The sequence below is a fragment of the Oncorhynchus masou genome, chromosome 3, assembly GCF_036934945.1.
Source record: "Oncorhynchus masou masou isolate Uvic2021 chromosome 3, UVic_Omas_1.1, whole genome shotgun sequence".
In the NCBI taxonomy this organism is placed as follows: Eukaryota; Metazoa; Chordata; class Actinopteri; order Salmoniformes; family Salmonidae; genus Oncorhynchus; species Oncorhynchus masou.
The window spans coordinates 46,751,793-46,769,212 of NC_088214.1; the positions used below are offsets into that span (position 1 = coordinate 46,751,793).

The window sequence follows — 17,420 nt, forward strand, 5'->3', positions numbered from 1 at the left end:
GTTGAGTCAGCAGGAGTTGAGTCAGTGCCCGTAGGAGTTAAGTCGGTTCTCAGTAAGGGTTAGTAGTTGAGTCATTCCCAGTAGAGTTTTTTTCAGCGTGTTGAGTCAGTGTCAGTAGGAATTGAGTCATTGTCAGTAGATGCTTTGTTAAAGAATGTTGTGGAGTTTTGAATATTTTTGATAATAATTAGGAAATGATGTGTATGCTATCTCCATGTTTATCACTCAACATTTTTTTTACAATGTTTTTGTTAATTTGGTAAGATTATTTTTTTGTTGTTTCTTTTGTATTGTTATGTGCAATATACTGATCATTAAGTATTCTAGACAACTGTATTCTACCTGTGTGTACGTGAGCTTTTTTGTTGTCACAACTGTTGCCGTCACAGAAATATTTAAATGAATGTGTTTGAGATGCATTCACTTCTGAGCCTGTCTATTTAATCGAGACTATTGCATTTTGGTTTAGCTTGTTTTTTTTAATAATTTGTGTATGTATGTTTTCTTATTTTTGTAACCAAATTTAAACAGGACAGGTAGATGTATTATATTTGCATGTGCTTTCCCCTAGACTCTGGCTGCCCTAACAAGAAATTCTATAAATCTGCTTCCAAACCATCTTGCACAAGCTTTGCATATCCACTCTGGTCCTGAGGAAATTAACAAGGGAATAGAGAGTGCCATCGACTTACGGAGTGGTGATAAGTTGAGAAGAGAGCATATCAAGCCTTTCTCACTGATGTTTAAAGACTCCAGCCTGGAAGAAAAGGTAGCTGGGGTTAAGACAGATTTCCTCTTTTAATTTAACATCTAGTAGAATTGTATTATTTATTTTTTATTTATTTATTTATTATTATTTTTTTTATTATTATTTTATCATGAGTAAGCTAAAGGAACTTCACCTATCAACTCCCTCACTAATATAGAAGCATGTTTTTCATTTCTTAAGAAACATAAAACTGCACATTTGCATGGGTCACGTCACATACATTTTTGAGAGAACAGTATATAAAAGCAATCAAAAGAAATACATAGGAGAAATATTTTATTTGTAAATAAATCTATTTGTATTAAAATTTCTGCAAGTGTCTAACTTCTACTTTAAGTAAAATTGTCTCTTAGTCTCCCATTGACATCAATGCATAACTAAGTGAAGATGTTATTTAAACTGAAGTTAGGAGTCACGCCACAATGAATATTCTATTGCTTAAAATTGGATTGATCAATACAACACATAGTAATAGTCTTATAGGTTGGGATTCAAACCAATGTCGATAAATGACATCGCACTACGATTGACTGTGAACCTGTGATTCAGATGTGTAACTGAGGTACCAGCCAACAAATATATATATATATATATATATATATATATATTACACACACAGTTGAAGTTGGAAGTTTACATACACTTAGGTTGGAGTCATTAAAACTTGTTTTTCAACCACTCCACAAATGTCTTGTTAACAAACTATAGTTTTGGCAAGTTGGTTAGGACATCTACTTTCTGCATGACACAAGTCATTTTTCCAACAATTGTTTACAGACAGATTATTTCACTTATTCACTGTATCACAATTCCAGTGGGTCAGAAGTTTACATACACTAAGTTGACTGTGCCTTTAAACAGCTTGGAACATTCCAGAAAAGTATGTCATGGCTTCAGAAGCTTCTGACAGGCTAATTGACATCATTTGAGTCAATTGGAGGTGTACCTGTGGATGTATTTCAAGGCCTACATTCAAACTCAGTGCCCCTTTGCTTGCCGTCATGGGAAAATCAAAAATCATCCAAGACCTCAGTAAAAATGTTGTTCCCTCTACAAGTCTTTTTCATCCTTGGGAGCAATTTCCAAACGCCTGAAAGTACCACGTTCATCTGTACAAACAATATTATGCAAGTACTGGTGCACTTCACAAAATAGATGGCATCATGAGGAAGGAAAATGATGTGGACATATTGAAGCAACATCTCAAGACATCAGTCAGGAAGTTAAAGCTTGGTAGCAAATGGGTCTTACAAATGGACAATGACCCTAAGCATACTGAAAGATGTGTGCGAGCAAGGAGGGCTACAAACCTGACTCAGTTACACCAGCTGTTTCAGGAGGAATGGGACAGAATTCACCCAACTTATTGTGGGAAGCTTGTGGAAGGTTACCTTAAACGTTTGACCCAAGTTAAACAATTTAAAGGCAATGCTACCAAATACTAATTGAGGGTATGTAAACTTCTGACCCACTGGGAATGTGATGTTCCAAATAAAAGCTGAAATAAATCATTCTCTACTATTATTCTGACATTTCACATTCTTAAAATAAAGTGGTGATCCTAACTGACCTGAGACGGGGAATTTTTACTAGGACGAGATGTCAGGAACTGTGTTTAAATGTATTTAGTTAAGGTGTATGTAAACTTCTGACTTCAACTGTGGGTGCAGTGACATGGTGTTTTACAAGGTCAGCCATAGTAGGTCAGCACACCCAGGAGCAATTTAGGATTAAGTGCATTGCTCATGGGCACAGCAACAGATTTTCACCTTGTCAGCTAGGGTATTCAAACCAACAACCTTTCAGTTACTGGCCCAACACCCTAACAGCTAGGCTACTTGCCACCCTAAATGTACAAACTGCTGTTTCCAAACGCTAACGTGTGGCACAATTCCCATTCAAGTCCTGGTACCGATATTAGAATTTTTCACAGATTCTGTTCAAATAATCGGTAAGTGATTTTGTTGAGCTTCACAATCAATTTTAGGTTCTTCGTATGATTTGGAAATGATGCTCTAAATATGCTAATATCGGACTTGAATGGAATTTGTGCCACAAATGCTTGAACGTTTCAATTTGGAAACAGTGCCAGGGAAAGTAGGAGTTGTGATTTGTTTTCTGTTACCGCAGTTATACTACCGATATAGTATAAATATTAAATTGCTGTGCAATGTTGTTGATCTGCATTGGTTTGAATACAGGCCTTTAGTCCTCATTTTGCAGCATGGCATATTTTGGCTTCTGTTAGATCAGATCTAGCATCTGCATACATTATTTGGAAACTATCCTAAAGGCGAATATAATTAAATTCAGAAATACCTTTTAAACTGCACAGATTTTATACTTAGTGTATTTGGATCAATGACTGATATCTAATTTAAATAATTCAGAGAATAACTTCATATTTTTTTTTACTGATAATTTTAGGGTAGGTGGCTAAAGTGTTTTTTTTTACCAAAAGGCTGATTTGACTTTTCCAAGAATGAAGAATCCCTTTAAGTTTACTCATGACCAAATATCCATGCCATGGACCTGTTCTCCTTTAATACCTTGTTGAAAAAGTTGACATGTTCAGCTTTTTCACTGTTTATTTTTCCTTCTTACTTTTTGTTCCATGACTAAAGTCACTTTTCTACACCTTTGACCTTTTCAGTTGACCTTTGCCCCTTACCCGTGTTTCCCTTTTATTGTGCAACCATCTTAAGCTAAACATTTCAAGTCCCCACCCCTTTTCGCTTCGTTTCTGCCCAATGCCCAGTGAGTTGCTTTTGAATGTCCTTATTTTTGGTCTAGTTGTGACAAACATGAAGCATCCTCTTTCTAATTTCCCCAGCACCCTTTGAGAAAGAGACAGAGAGAAAGGGGGCAGTGTGTCAAGGTTAAAATAGGTTTTTTTGTGTTTTTATATTATTTTTTATTTCTATTCATTTTAAGATTGACAAGGTAGTTTGTTTTCAGATCTGATTTACACATTTTTATTTAGTATAAGTTTTATGAAAAAAAAACAAGTTTTTATTTCATTTTTATATTATTTAGTTTTAGTGTCCGGGACAGAAAGTTTGCCTATGTGTGGGTGACTTGGAGCCATTTATGTGTTTTTGCTTTTCTGGGGATGTCACATCTTGCCACTCTGGGGCAGTAATGCATAAGGGAATTTGTCAGGTCATAGGGTAGGTTTAAAGGTAGACTCAGTGAGATGCACAAAGTAAACAGTAGTAGTGGGTCAATGTCCACAGTAAGAGGCTAAACTTCTCCACTCTCTTGGTCCCGGAGCTACCGTGTTGTAGCAGCGTGAAGTGCACCCTTTCACCTGCGCAGATACTGTGTGACTGTGAGAGTCTTGTCATGCTCAACTCATTGGGTGGGTTCGAGTAGTAACGCTAATGAAGGCAACTAAACGAAAGTCGAGGAGTGAAGTCGGGGAAAGTGCATCTGCGACAGTCAAAAGTCGGACACTGTAGGGGTTTTCCAACCGACAAGGCAGTGTCAACATAGCTGCTATTGTTTATAAAGGTCGTTCTTTATAAATGTAGAAATAAACTCACACTCACAAACTGAAAACATAATGTGTGTACAATTAATTGGTTAGAGAGAGGTCTCGAATATAATTGTATTCGTATCCCCTGTTCTGCCTGTAGCTTTAGAATTGAGGCTGTTACGGTTTCAGTCACATCTTTGGTCACATGGGTCAACCAAAAACACCCTAAATATTGGTTGACAAATACTGACTCTCACTAACCAGGCGTTGGCTGCATGGTGCAGTTGGTGAGAAGCAACTGTAGTGACTTGAAGGCGACTTCATCCAAAACGGCCTGACCTGATCACATGGTTTTTGTCACGTTCATGCAGTCAACATGTAGGCACAAGTTGGAAAATGTTTATTCCCATTTTGCAAGACACTTTGAAAGGCAGTGACCAACGATGGTCACCGACTAGACAAAATATATCTGCTCGAACTTGCCCAATATCTGCTTTGCTGCTCTTGGCAACATCATCTTGTTGAGTCTACCTTTAAATTATAAAGTCAATGGGCATGTTCGAGCAGGTCACTTTTGTCAAATCGGTCACCGCCTTTCAAAGTGTGTTGCATTATGGAGATACAGTCGACATGTAGGCGCAAGTATTTACAAAAACCATGTGATCAAAGGTCATGAAGTTGTGCCTGCAAGTTTCTGCAGTTGCTCTTCACCAACTTCATCCTGCAGCCATGGCTTACATTGTGGGAGGTTCTATAATCAACCAATCATTAGGGTTTTCTTGTTTGACTCATGCAAATGTGATCAAAGACATGGGCCCAATCCCTAATAGACCCCTAAACCCTATGCCTTTTGCACTTGTGGAGATCTGAGAGGATTTGACAGTTGTAAGAAATATGGTAATAGCCCTCTGATAGGCTATGTGGAAGTTTCACCATCTTGCTTATACACACACATACATACAGACACACACACACACACACACTACATACACGCGCACACATGCATACTGACGCTACATACACACACACACACACACACGTTCATACTCACCACATACACTGCTGCTACTGTCTATCTATCCTATTGCCTAGTCACTACACCCCTACTATATGTATATAGCTACGTCAATTACCTCGTACCCCTGCACATCGACTCGGCACTGGTACTCCCTCTATATAGCCATGTTTAAAAAAAATGTTATTGTTATTCGCAGTGTATTTATTCCTTGTCACTTACTTTAGTTTGTGATTGTGTCTGGATAGATACAAATGAATATGATATTTGAGTCTCTTTCTCCCTCACTAATTGATTGTAAAATGTACACGCATATTATTTCAGTTTGTGAGTGTGTGATATGGGGGTACTTTTATAAACAATGGCAATACTACCATTTTGATCAGAGCTTTGCTGTTGGAAAACCACATTAGTGTCCGACTTTTGGCTGTTGCACCCGATTTCACTCCTCAACTTTCATTTACAGTCAGTTGCTTGAGCCTTATCATTCAAACGCGTCCAATCTCAATAGGATGTGCCAGATTCAGAAGCTTGAAAATCCCATTTGAAAAATAATTAGAAAACCCCATTTGAATTTTACCCAACAAATGTTTATTTTTTATTTTTTAAACTGAACATGTTATGTTTGTTTTTTTATAAAAATTATTTTTCGTTTTAGTTTCAGTTGTATACTGAACAAAAATATACAAGCAACATGTAGTGTTGGACTCATGATTTCTGAAATTAAACACCCCGGAAATGTTCCACAGTCACAAAAAGCGTATTTCTATCAAATGTCCAGATTTGATTACATCCCTGTTAGTGAGTATTTCTCCTTTTCCAAGGTAACCCGTCCACCTGACAGGTGTGGCATATCAAGAATCTGATTAAACGGCATGAACATTACACAGATGCACCTTGTGCTGGGGACAATAAAAGCCCACTCTAAAATGTGCAGATTTGTCACACAACACAATGCCACAGATATCTCATTTTTGTTTGGCATGCTGACTGTAGGAATGTCCACCAGAGTTTTTGCCAGATAATTGAATGTTAATTTCTCTACCATAAACCGCCTCCAACATCGTTTTAGAGAATTTGGCTGTACATCCAACCGACCTCAGGCCACGTGTAACCACACCAGCCCAGGACCTCCATATCTGGCGTCATCTGCACCTGAGACCAGCAAACCGGACAGCTGATGTAACTGAGTATTTCTGTTTGTAATAAAGCTCTTTTTTGGGCAAAAACTCATTATGATTGGCTGGCCTTGCTCCCCAGGGGGTGGGACAGTCTCTCAAGTGGGTGGGCCTGTGCCCTCCCATGCCCACCCATGGCTATGCCCCTGCCCAGTCATGTGAAATACATAGATTAAGGCGTAATGAATTTACTTCAGTTGACTTATTTCCCTATTTGAACTGTAACTCAGTAAAATCATTGAAATTGTTGCATGTTGTGTTTACATTTTTGTTCGGTATAGTTAATAGTTAACTATAATAACCTAATAGGGTGTCATGGTGCGAGAGGTCAAAGGGCAAATCCAGTAATTATAGGACAGAGATTTCTCATACATGTCAGCCAGCTCTGCATGGTGACTCACCGACAACGATATGTGAAGGCGTGGACAGTATATTAGCTAGCAGATGCTACTAGTATCTAGCATCGCTTGCCACCGCTGCTAATGCTAACAGCCCTTGCAAATGCATTTGTTTTGACAGTATTGCCAAACATAACAAACTGTACACACAAAATCCAAACACCATTCATACATGGAGTTTTCCTCTTTGTTCAGTGACCTTAACTAGTTGTGGTTGTGGTGGTTTAGTATCTTGCTTCTTGAATAATCACTTTACAGTACCCAACCTCTGCCTCATCCCAGAATCCCCAGCTAACCTCCTTCTGCTCTCCTATATCTACCTCTATCTCTCTAACGCTTGTGGTGGAACTGTGACGTGACTGTGTCTGTCGTGGCTTTGAAATGTGGAGCTAGAGATTCTCATATGGCCTTGTATGTCTCTTAAACCCCTCTCTCTTCTTTTCTTGTCTTTCCTTCTCCCTTCCCTTCACTGTGCAGTATTCCCAAATGAGGGACGAAGTGTTCAAGTCCAACCTGGTGTGCGCCTTCATCGTGCTCATCTTCATCACGGCCATTCAGAGCCTGCTGCCTTCTGCCAGGTAATAGAGGGACAGCTGTAGGATTGCAGAATTCCGGTAATATTCCTAAAGTTTCCAGGAATTGTTCAACCTGGATTTCTAGAAAACCTGGGCATTTTTGGAAAGTTACCAGAATATTGCAACACTGAACTCCTAGGGGTGGGGGAGAGGAAAGTGGATGAGGCCGACTCCTGATATATACACTTAGAATAAGGATAATACTTATAACTACACACTCATTTGAAGTGCACTACAGTTTTCCATTCCCAATTCAATAACATTTTTAATTGGTTTCGATAATGGCGTGCTCTAGTTTGTTTCACTGGTCTATTGTCATGGCAATGCGGTTGAGTAAGAATGAAGAGACAATGGCACATAGTCTTGACAGTCTCGAACTGTCAGGAGTCGTCTATAGTTCAATCAAATCCCATAATGTGATTAATGCTTTCCCACCTTCAACGTTGCTGCAAACGATCACATCACCAACTCTTTTCACTGTTTTCACCAGTATTTATTTGAAACATTATACTGTCGCCATACATTTTTCAGCGGCCTTAGTGTTATTGTCCAGGGCTGCGATTGGATCACTTTATCTACCTTCCATTGCTCATGTCTGCAGGATGGTTACCATGGTGATCCAGTTTTCCGTGCTCATCGTCCTGCACTCATTCCTAGTCCTGGTGACCACGGCGGAGGACTACAAGTGCCTGCCGTTGGTCCTGCGAAAGTCCTGCTGCTGGATCAATGAGACCTACATGGCCCGCAACGTCATCGTCTTTGTCTCCATCCTCATCAACTTCCTGGCGGCCATGATCAACATTGTGAGTTAAGCCAGACATTTACACAGCAGATGTGCATAAAGATGGTGGCCTGCCTCCATTCTCTAACCACAAATGCCTGTTTCCTAAGTTAGGTTTATTGTAGCTTGCTCTCCGTACAGTTGTGGCCAAATATATTGGCACATTTGCAATTTACTTAAATAATTCTCTATTCTCAAATAAGTAAAAAAAAAAAAAGTCAAATAAAATAAAATGTTCTTTGTCACACGCGCCGAATACAACAGATGTAACCTTAACGTGAAATGCTTACTTACAAGTCCTTAACCAACAATGCAGTTCAAGAAAGAGTTAAGAAAATATTTACAAAATAAAAAATAAATAAAAATAAAAAGTAACTCAAACAATAACTCGAACAATAAAGATGCATATATATATATATATAAATATATATATATACAGTGGAAGTCGGAGGTTTACATACGCCAAATACATTTAAACTCAGTTTTTTCACAGTTCCTGACATTTAATCCTGGTAAAAAGTCCCTGTCTTAGGTCATGTCAGAATAATAGTAGAGAGAATGATTTATTTGTGACCCCTGTGATATGGAGTATTGGGACCACGGTATGACAAGTCGGGACCCAAGAACCTGACTCCAGCATGGGTCCCACTTTATGTTCCATGATCAGCCCATTCTCAAGTGCTACAATGGGGACACTCCTCTAAATTAACTGGGCATCCAGGGGTTAATCAGACACCGTAGCGGTTTTCTTCCGCTGAAGGAGAGGAGGACCAAAATGCAGCGTGGTTAGTGTTCAACATCTTTAATATCGACGATAAACGAGAACACTAGAGTACAACAAAAGTGAAAACCGAAACAGTCCTATCTGGTGCAATCACAAAAAGTCAGAAGACAATCACCCACAAAATACCCACAGAATATGGCTGCCTAAATATGGTTCCTAATCAGAGACAATGATAGACAGCTGCCTCTAATTGAGAACCAATCTAGGCAACCATAGACCTACAAACTACCTAGAAAGGAAACAGCCCAATAAACATACAAAAACCCTAGACCAGACAAAACACATATAAATCCCCCATGTCACACCTTGACCTAACCAAAATAATAATAATAACGCCAGGGCGTGACACACTGGAGTTCCTGAGGCAGAAATTCTGGAGGCCCAACTTGATTGAGGATGTAAGATCCTGTTCTACCTGTGCCCAAAGCAAGTCCTCATTACAGCGACCGACTGGATTGCTCCAACCTCTGCCCATCCCGAGCCGGCCCTGGTCCCACCTGTCCGTAGACTTTATCACAGTGTTACCTCCATCCCAAGAGCTTACCACTATTCTGGTGGTCATGGATCGGTTCCCCATTTCCTCGCCTTACCCAAGTTTCCCTCAGCGAAGGATACCGCTGATCTCATTATTACCCATGTCTTTCGACTACACAGACTTCCCCAGGACATTTTCTCAGATTGTGTGCCCCAGTTCGTCACACAGTATTGGAAGGCCTTCTGCTCATTGTTGGGGGCGTCATTGAGTCTCTCCTCAGTGTTCTCATGGTTAAACTGAACAAGCCAATAAAGAGCTGGAGAACTTCCTCCGCTGTTTCGTCTCCACTCAGGCCAGCAACTGGAGCAAGTTCTCGTCTGGGCGGAATATGCACATAGCACACTGCCGAACTCGTCCCCTGGACTGTCGCCATTCGAGTGTGAGTTCGGCCTCTTCCTGAACAAGAGGCAGACACGGAGGTGCCATCAGCCGAGGCGTTAATTCGACAATGTCACCGCACCTGGATCAGAGCGCGATCCTCCTAGCTCCACTCTTCTGCCTGACACCAACGCCAGGCAAACCGGCACCAAAGGCCTGTTTGGCTCCTCCGACTGGGTCAACAGGTGTGGCTCTCCACCCGTGATCTTCCCTTAAGGGTGGACTCGCAGAAGCTTGCTCCACGCTACATAGGACCATTCAAGATCCTGAGTCGCATCAACCCGGTCACCTATCGTCTCCAGCTTCCCAGGTCTATGAGGGTCTGCCCATCCTTTCCTGTCTCAAGATGGTAAGGATCAGTCCCTTCTCTCCCCCCACACCTGCCCCTCAGCCCCCTCGACTTGTGGATGGCCGCACAGCCTACACTGTCCGGCATCTGTTGGAGGCTCGTCAGGTTCGAGGCACCAAGCAGTACCTGGTGGACTGGGAGCGCTACAGTTCTGAGGAGCGGGCTTTGGTGCCTGCCCGGGACAAACTGGATCCGGGACTTGTTTGGGACTTCAACAAACTACATGGTGGTCATCCTGGCTCCACTCCTGGAGCTGCTCCTAGAAGGGGTGGTACTGTCATGGTTCCACCTGTCACCAGAGGGCGGCAGAGACTGTCCTAGAGACATTAACGACACTCAGGTGTGTCCTATTACTCATTATGATATCCCTTTTTAAAAGAGGTGTGTTTTTTCTGGTTTCCTTTGCAGTAGCTTGAATTGTTTACCATGTGTGTTTGTTTCCTGAGTGAGTTTGAGACTTAGTGTTTTTTTGTTTGTTTTTTCAGTGTACTGTGATCCTGAAGCTACTTTATCAGTAAAGTATTTATGTTTATCCTTAAGCACTGATTCCTTGCCTGGTCTCTTCTCTACACCTGTGTCCAACCTCACAACGTCACAGCTTTACAGCACAGTCAGAGCTGATTTGGTAAGGGGTTCTCAATGGTATTGGGCCAGTTCAATTCTACGAATGGTTCTTTGCCCAGCAATAGATTCACAGCTGACCCTACTGACCCCAATTTATCTTCTGCAGGCAATGTTCTTCCCTTTTCAGGATCAGAGCAACATTGCTTGCAAGTCATTACTTCCATCAAAGCTTGTGAAATACTCATCATTAGTCTGCGAGGTTGCAAGGTCTACATACTGTATGCTTTTAGCACATACAGCCTGGAGGCACACAACAGTGAACTTATTGAGAAAGTTTTGTAGCTGTAGAATAAAGAAAAGCAGCATGAACATGGTGAAATAGGGAAAGCAGGACAACTAATACATTCTGCTGTTTACTCATTTTCCTTGCTCTTATCAATTTATAAATTAATTTTTACTAGGATTAAATATAAGGAATTGTGAAAAACTGAGTTTAAATGTATTTAGCTTAGGTGTATGTAAACTTCCGACTTCAACTGTAGGTGGCTTGCTACAGACACTTGACTGGTGACCACATATCAAGCCATGCATGTTTGGATATCTCCGTAATCTCCGTACAGGGCAAGCTGGGAAAAAAGGCACAACCGGGTGCCTGTGAGCTCCAATCAGGGCTGACCAGGATGGGGTAGGGATGTGGGTGGTGAACTTGACAATGTCGCGATGACTTGTGGGCAGTGTGTTCCTAACAACAATGACAATGGTATATAAAATATATATACTTGATGAGTGGTAGGGCAGGTGCTCATGCTCTCTGCACGTGCCTGAATTTGAGTATTCATTCACTGATCGAGTATGCATACACTGATTATTTATAGTGACAATAATGTACAACACTGATCTCTCTCTATTCCTCTCTTGCAGCTGTGGTGTGATTTTGACAAGTCCAGCACCTTCAGCAACCAGACCTTCAACACATCCACCCCCATCCCTGACATCTGCTTCTACCCTGAGGTAACTGTACTAGACAGTAATACTTTACATTAAGTTGGTTTTATACCTATGTAGTAACACTAACTACAGTACTAACAATATGGTATTAACATGGCATTATTTAGCATTTCAGGGGAACACTTCACAGGGTGAAACTAAGATAACAACATGTTATCCAGCCACGTAGGCACATGTGTGCCTGGGCCCACCCACTGGCGAGCCCCTCTACTTGCCAATATTCCAAACGGGACATTATTAGAATTTTTACCGAAACATGCAAACAACCTCAGATAGAATTCATAGCTAGCAGTGCATCTGGAAAGTCTGGTGGACAAATTTGGGTTAGGCGGATGCCAAGAGAACCCTACCTGTCTGAATGCTTAGTGCCAGCTGTACAGTTAGGAGTAATGGACTGGGGCTGTTTGTCATGGTTCGAGTTAGGCCCCTTAGTTCTAGTGAAGGGAAATCTTAACTCTACAGCATACAATGACATTCTAGACGATTCTGTGCTTCCAACTTTGTGGCAACAGTTTGGGGAAGGCCCATTCCTGTTTCAGCATGACAATGCCCACGTGCACAAAGCTATGTCCATACAGAATGGTTTGTCAAAATCAGTGTGGACGAACTTGACTGGACTGCACAGAGCCCTGACCTCAACCATTGAACACTTTTGAGATGAATTTGAACACTGAATGCAAGTCAGGCCTAATCAGTGCCTGACTTCACTAATGCTCTTGTGGCTGAATGGAAGCAAGTACCCGCAGCAATGTTCCAAAAATATTGTGGAAAGCATTCCCGGAAGAGCGGAGGCTGTTATAGCAGCAAATGGGGGACCAACTCCATATTTTAATGCCCATGATTTTGGAATGACATGTTCAACGAGCATGTTTCCACATACTTTTGGTCATGTAGTGTATATCTTCTCATCACTCAAGTCCGTGGCTTGCGTCAATGCCATTTCAACTCAGGAAATGAATAGGACTTTAATTCACAACATTGAAATCAAAATCCCAATATAAATGAATTGGCAATTTCCAGCTCATTAAATAAAATAATTTAATTTCCTGAACTTAACTGTTTTTGTGCCCTTCTACTGTATAATGTTCATAAAATGGGGAATCTGGGACAGCTGAAAGGAAGGGTAGGAGAATTCATACAGCTATTAACATAGCCGTGGGAAATAGGGGTGCTAAGGGTGCTGAAGCACCCCTGGAGAATCGGAATGAAAAAATTACAATAATATAATAAATACAGTGGCTTGCGAAAGTGTTCACCCCCTTGGCATTTTTCCTATTTTGTTGCCTTACAACCTGGAATTAAAATATACATTTTTGGGGGGGTTTGTATCATTTGATTTACAGAACATGCCTACCACTTTGAAGATGCAAAATATTTTTTGCTGTGAAATAAACAAGAACTAAGACAAAAAAACAGAACTTGAGCGTGCATAACTATTCACCCCCCCAAATCAATACTTTCTATAGCCACCTTTTGCAGCAATTACAGCTGCAAGTCTCTTGGGGTATGTCTCTATAAGCTTGGCACATCTAGTCACTGGGATCTTTGCCCATTCTTCAAGGCAAAACTGCTCCAGCTCCTTCAAGTTGGATGGGTTCCGCTGGTTTACAGAAATTTTAAGTCATACCACAGATTCTCAATTGGAATGAGGTCTGGGCATTGACTAGGCCATTACAAGACATTTAAATATTTCCCCTTAAACCATGTGAGTGTTGCTTTAACAGTATGCTTTGTGTCATTGTCCTGCTGGAAGGTGAACCTCCGTCCCAGTTTCAAATCTCTGGAAGACTGAAAAAGGTTTCCCTCAAGAATTTCCCTGTAGTTAGCGTCATCCATCATTCCTTCAATTCTGACCTGTTTCCCAGTTCCTGCCGATTAAAAACATCCCCACAGCATGATGCTGCCACCACCATGTTTCACTGTGGGGATGGGATTCTCGGGGTGATGCGAGGTGCTGGGTTTGCACCAGATATTTTCCTTGATGGCCAAAAAGCTCAATTTTAGTCTTATCTGACCAGAGTACCTTCTTCCTTATGTTTGGGGAGTCTCCCACATGCCTTTTGGCGAACACCAAACGTGTTTGCTTATTTTTTTCTTTAAGCAATGCCTTTTCTTCTGGCCACTCTGTCGTAAAGCCCAGCTCTGTGGAGTGTGCGGTTTAAAGTTGTTCTATGGACAGATACTCCAATCTCTGCTGTGAGCTTTGCAGCTCCTTTAGGGTTATCTTTGGTCTCTTTGTTGCCTCTCTGATTAATGTCCTCCTTGCCTGGTCCGTGAGTTTTGGTGGGCGGCCCTCTCTTGACAGGTTTGTTGTGGTGCTAAATTCTTTCAATTTTTTTAATAATGGATCTAGTTTCTGAATGGTTTATATAACCCAACCCTGATCTGTATTTCTCCACAACTTTGTCCCTGACCTATTTGTAGAGCTCCTAGGTCTTCATGGTGATGCTTGCTTGGTGATGCCCATTGCTTAGTGATGTTGCAGACTCCGGGGCCTTTCAGAACAGGTGTATATATACTGAGATTATGTGACAGATCATGTGACACTTAGATTGCACACAGGTGGACTTTATTTAACTAATTATGTGACTTCTGAAGGTAATTGGTTGCATCAGATCTTATTTGTTTTTTAAACAAGTAATTTTTTTCATTTCACTTCACCAATTTGGACTATTTTGTGTATGTTCATTACATGAAATCTAAATATAAATCCATTTAAATTGCAGGTTGTAATGCAACAAAGTAAGGAAAAAGCCAAGGGGGATGAATACTTTTGCAACGCACTGTATATATCGTTTGATTATATATTTGTTTTAGTTACAAAAGTATTGCACTGGGCATTTTACTAGTCCTGCAAATGTTTTTTATCTCAGCACCCCAACCACCAAACATCTACCCTCGGCTATGGCTGTTTACAAACAATGGAGTAAAACGTGCTTATATTTTGGCCTTTGAGGTGCAGTACAACATCACAAACTAAGCTCATGTGGCATTTATAGTTATATTCTTCAAGAACAAATGGCTATATAAAATGTATTTAAAAGTCCAAAAATGTATGTACCAATTCCAGATTACCCCTGTAAGTGTTGTGTGTGTCAATGTTTTCCTCCACAGTATTTTGTGTTCACGGGGGTGCTCGCCATGGTGACGTGCGCGGTGTTCCTGCGACTGAACTCGGTCCTAAAGCTCGCTGTGCTCCTGGTCATGATTGCTATCTACTCCCTACTCACTGAAGCCTTCTACACCTCCCTGTTTTTACGCTACGACTATGTCCACCACAACACAGAGTGAGTGATGTAACATTACAGTGTATCTTAACACCAAATTCCTTCAATTGTTTGCTCCCAAATATAGGCATTATCTACAATAATTTAGTCTATTAAGATTGTGCGTACCTTTCCCAATCATTTGGGAATTTGTTATACAGTACGTAGATGGATACACGACAAATGTCGTGGTACTTGGTACTTATCTTGACATTAGACTGCTTTTGATGGCCCCACAGGGAGCTAGTGTTTTAGCACAAGCTCGCTACCCTTTTCTCTCTGTTTCTTTGTCTTACATTAGCCATTGAAACTACTGTTAGTGACTTTCACTGTGGCTGTATTAACCAGTCGCACGGCTGGGAAGTGAGCGGAATTAGATTCCCATCTCAATGCCGCCTGTACTATTTCATTGCATGTTGGTCAACTAACCCCACAATAGCTGTGTTAATGACAGGTTTCAAGCCTGACATCAAAGCAGACGTACAAATTCCTACATTTTGATCGTATCTATCCCTCATTGTCAGATTAGTACATAATGCATCATCCATCCGATCCACATAATCACACATTCCTTCTTTTGGAACCTGTGTACAGTTACAAATTTTACTCACACTCGAAACAATATATTTCCACCTGTGGTTAAGAATCCCTCAATTTCGTAATTTGCTATCCCCGAGTCACATGCTTCGTGCACAGAGGACCAAGCCGACATTCGATGTTCCTGTGCGAGTGTTGGCAACACGGCTCCTGGCAAAGCAAGTATTCAATATGATCGTAATCACCAGCATGAAACCACCAAATTCAATCCTCTTTCCTCAGGAAACTGATAAATCCCTCTTTTAGTGGATCCTGTGCCTCTTTCATAATATTATGCATTTCACTCAGTGGCTGATGATGCTGAATTTTGATCTGTACTTGGGGATATGCATCATCGGGAATAGGGTTTTATTCCCATGGTACTATTTCCCCGGATAAAATGTAACCGTGTGTCCGTACTGGGCGCACATTTCTATGATAACCTAAATCATGCTGATCCACTATCCAGTAAGGGACTACTATATCTGCACATGTCCTCTGCCTCTCACAAAACATACGGCTCTTTTTTTCTCTATAAGAGAGAGGTATAATGGTGGCTTCCAGATGTGACCTGTTGTCACCTTATAGGGACGAACGGCGGAGGAGTGGCAACTCCTCCACATATTTTGATCCTGTTGAAGCCCTGAGTTGTTTTTATTTGTTTTTGTCTGTCCTCAAGGAATTCCTCTTATTCCTGGTTTAGGTTTTGACTCTTTTCAAGCGCAATTGCCAATTCCTGCTTTTATTAATTTAATATATGGTCATTTCCTTCAGATACGCCCAGTTTTTTTATTCGACGCCTCTTTCTTGTCTACCGCCTGTACCATTTTACCTCGCAAGTCTCCATTTTTCACTTTTTCCATCTTTATCCACTGCTGATAAATTGGCCAGCATCCCGGAGTTGCCTCTGCACTGTTGACGTTGAGACTGGTGTTTTGCGGTATTATTTAAGGAAGCTGCCAGTTCAGGACTTGTAAGGCCTCTGTTTCTCGAAATAGACACTCTAATGTACTTGTCTTTTTGCTCAGTAGTGCACCGGGGCCTCTCACTCCTCTTTCTATTCTGGTTAGAGCCAGTTTGCGCTGTTCTGTGAAGAGAGTAGTACACAGTGTTGATGAGATCTTCAGTTTATTGGCAATTCCTTGCATGGAATAGCTTTAATTTCTCAGAACAATAATAGACTGATGAGTTTCAGAAAAGTCCTTTGTTTCTGGCCATTTTGAGACTGTATTCGAACCCACAAGTGCTAGTCTAAAGAAGTCAATTTTTTTGTTTCTTTAATCAGCACAACAGTTTTCAGCTGTGCTGACATAATTGCAAAAGGGTTTGCTAATGATCAATTAGCATTTTAAAATGATAAACTTAGATTAGCTAACACAACGTGCCATTGGAACACAGGAGTGATGGTTGCTGATATTGGGCCTCTGTACGCCTATGTAGATATTCCATTCAAAATCAGCCGTTTCCAGCTAAAATAGTCATTTACAACATCAACAGTTTCTATTCTCATCAATTTAATGTTATTTTAATGGACAAAAAATTTGCTTTTCTTTCAAAAACAAGGACATTTCTAAATGACCCCAAACTTTTGAGCGGGTTGCCAGTTGCCCAACCTTGCTCCTGGTGTCTCCACTCTACATCTGCTAGTTAGTGGAGTAACACACTCATACATCTTTTTATTTTCCAAGAGGCCATTTAGTCTGCGACAGCAGGCTACAAGCTCCCTTCTAAATGACTCTCAGACATTGAGTTAAATCTTTTTCCAC

At 40.9% G+C, this 17,420-nt stretch overlaps 1 protein-coding gene across 3 annotated transcripts in view; it reads left to right on the forward strand.

Annotated features, from left to right (window-relative positions):
- The window catches only part of adcy8 (adenylate cyclase 8 (brain)), a 255,443-nt gene that overhangs the window by 194,596 nt on the left and 43,427 nt on the right, over positions 1-17,420 (forward strand). For 2 of the 3 annotated variants that reach the window (XM_064942663.1, XM_064942671.1), the window contains exons 8-11: positions 7,316-7,416; positions 8,015-8,216; positions 11,726-11,815; positions 14,927-15,099. In XM_064942663.1, the coding sequence (XP_064798735.1) occupies positions 7,316-7,416; positions 8,015-8,216; positions 11,726-11,815; positions 14,927-15,099 (566 nt within the window). Of the gene's footprint in view, positions 1-571; positions 770-7,315; positions 7,417-8,014; positions 8,217-11,725; positions 11,816-14,926; positions 15,100-17,420 lie in introns of all 3 variants that reach the window. The other variant, XM_064942680.1, reaches the window with a different exon arrangement.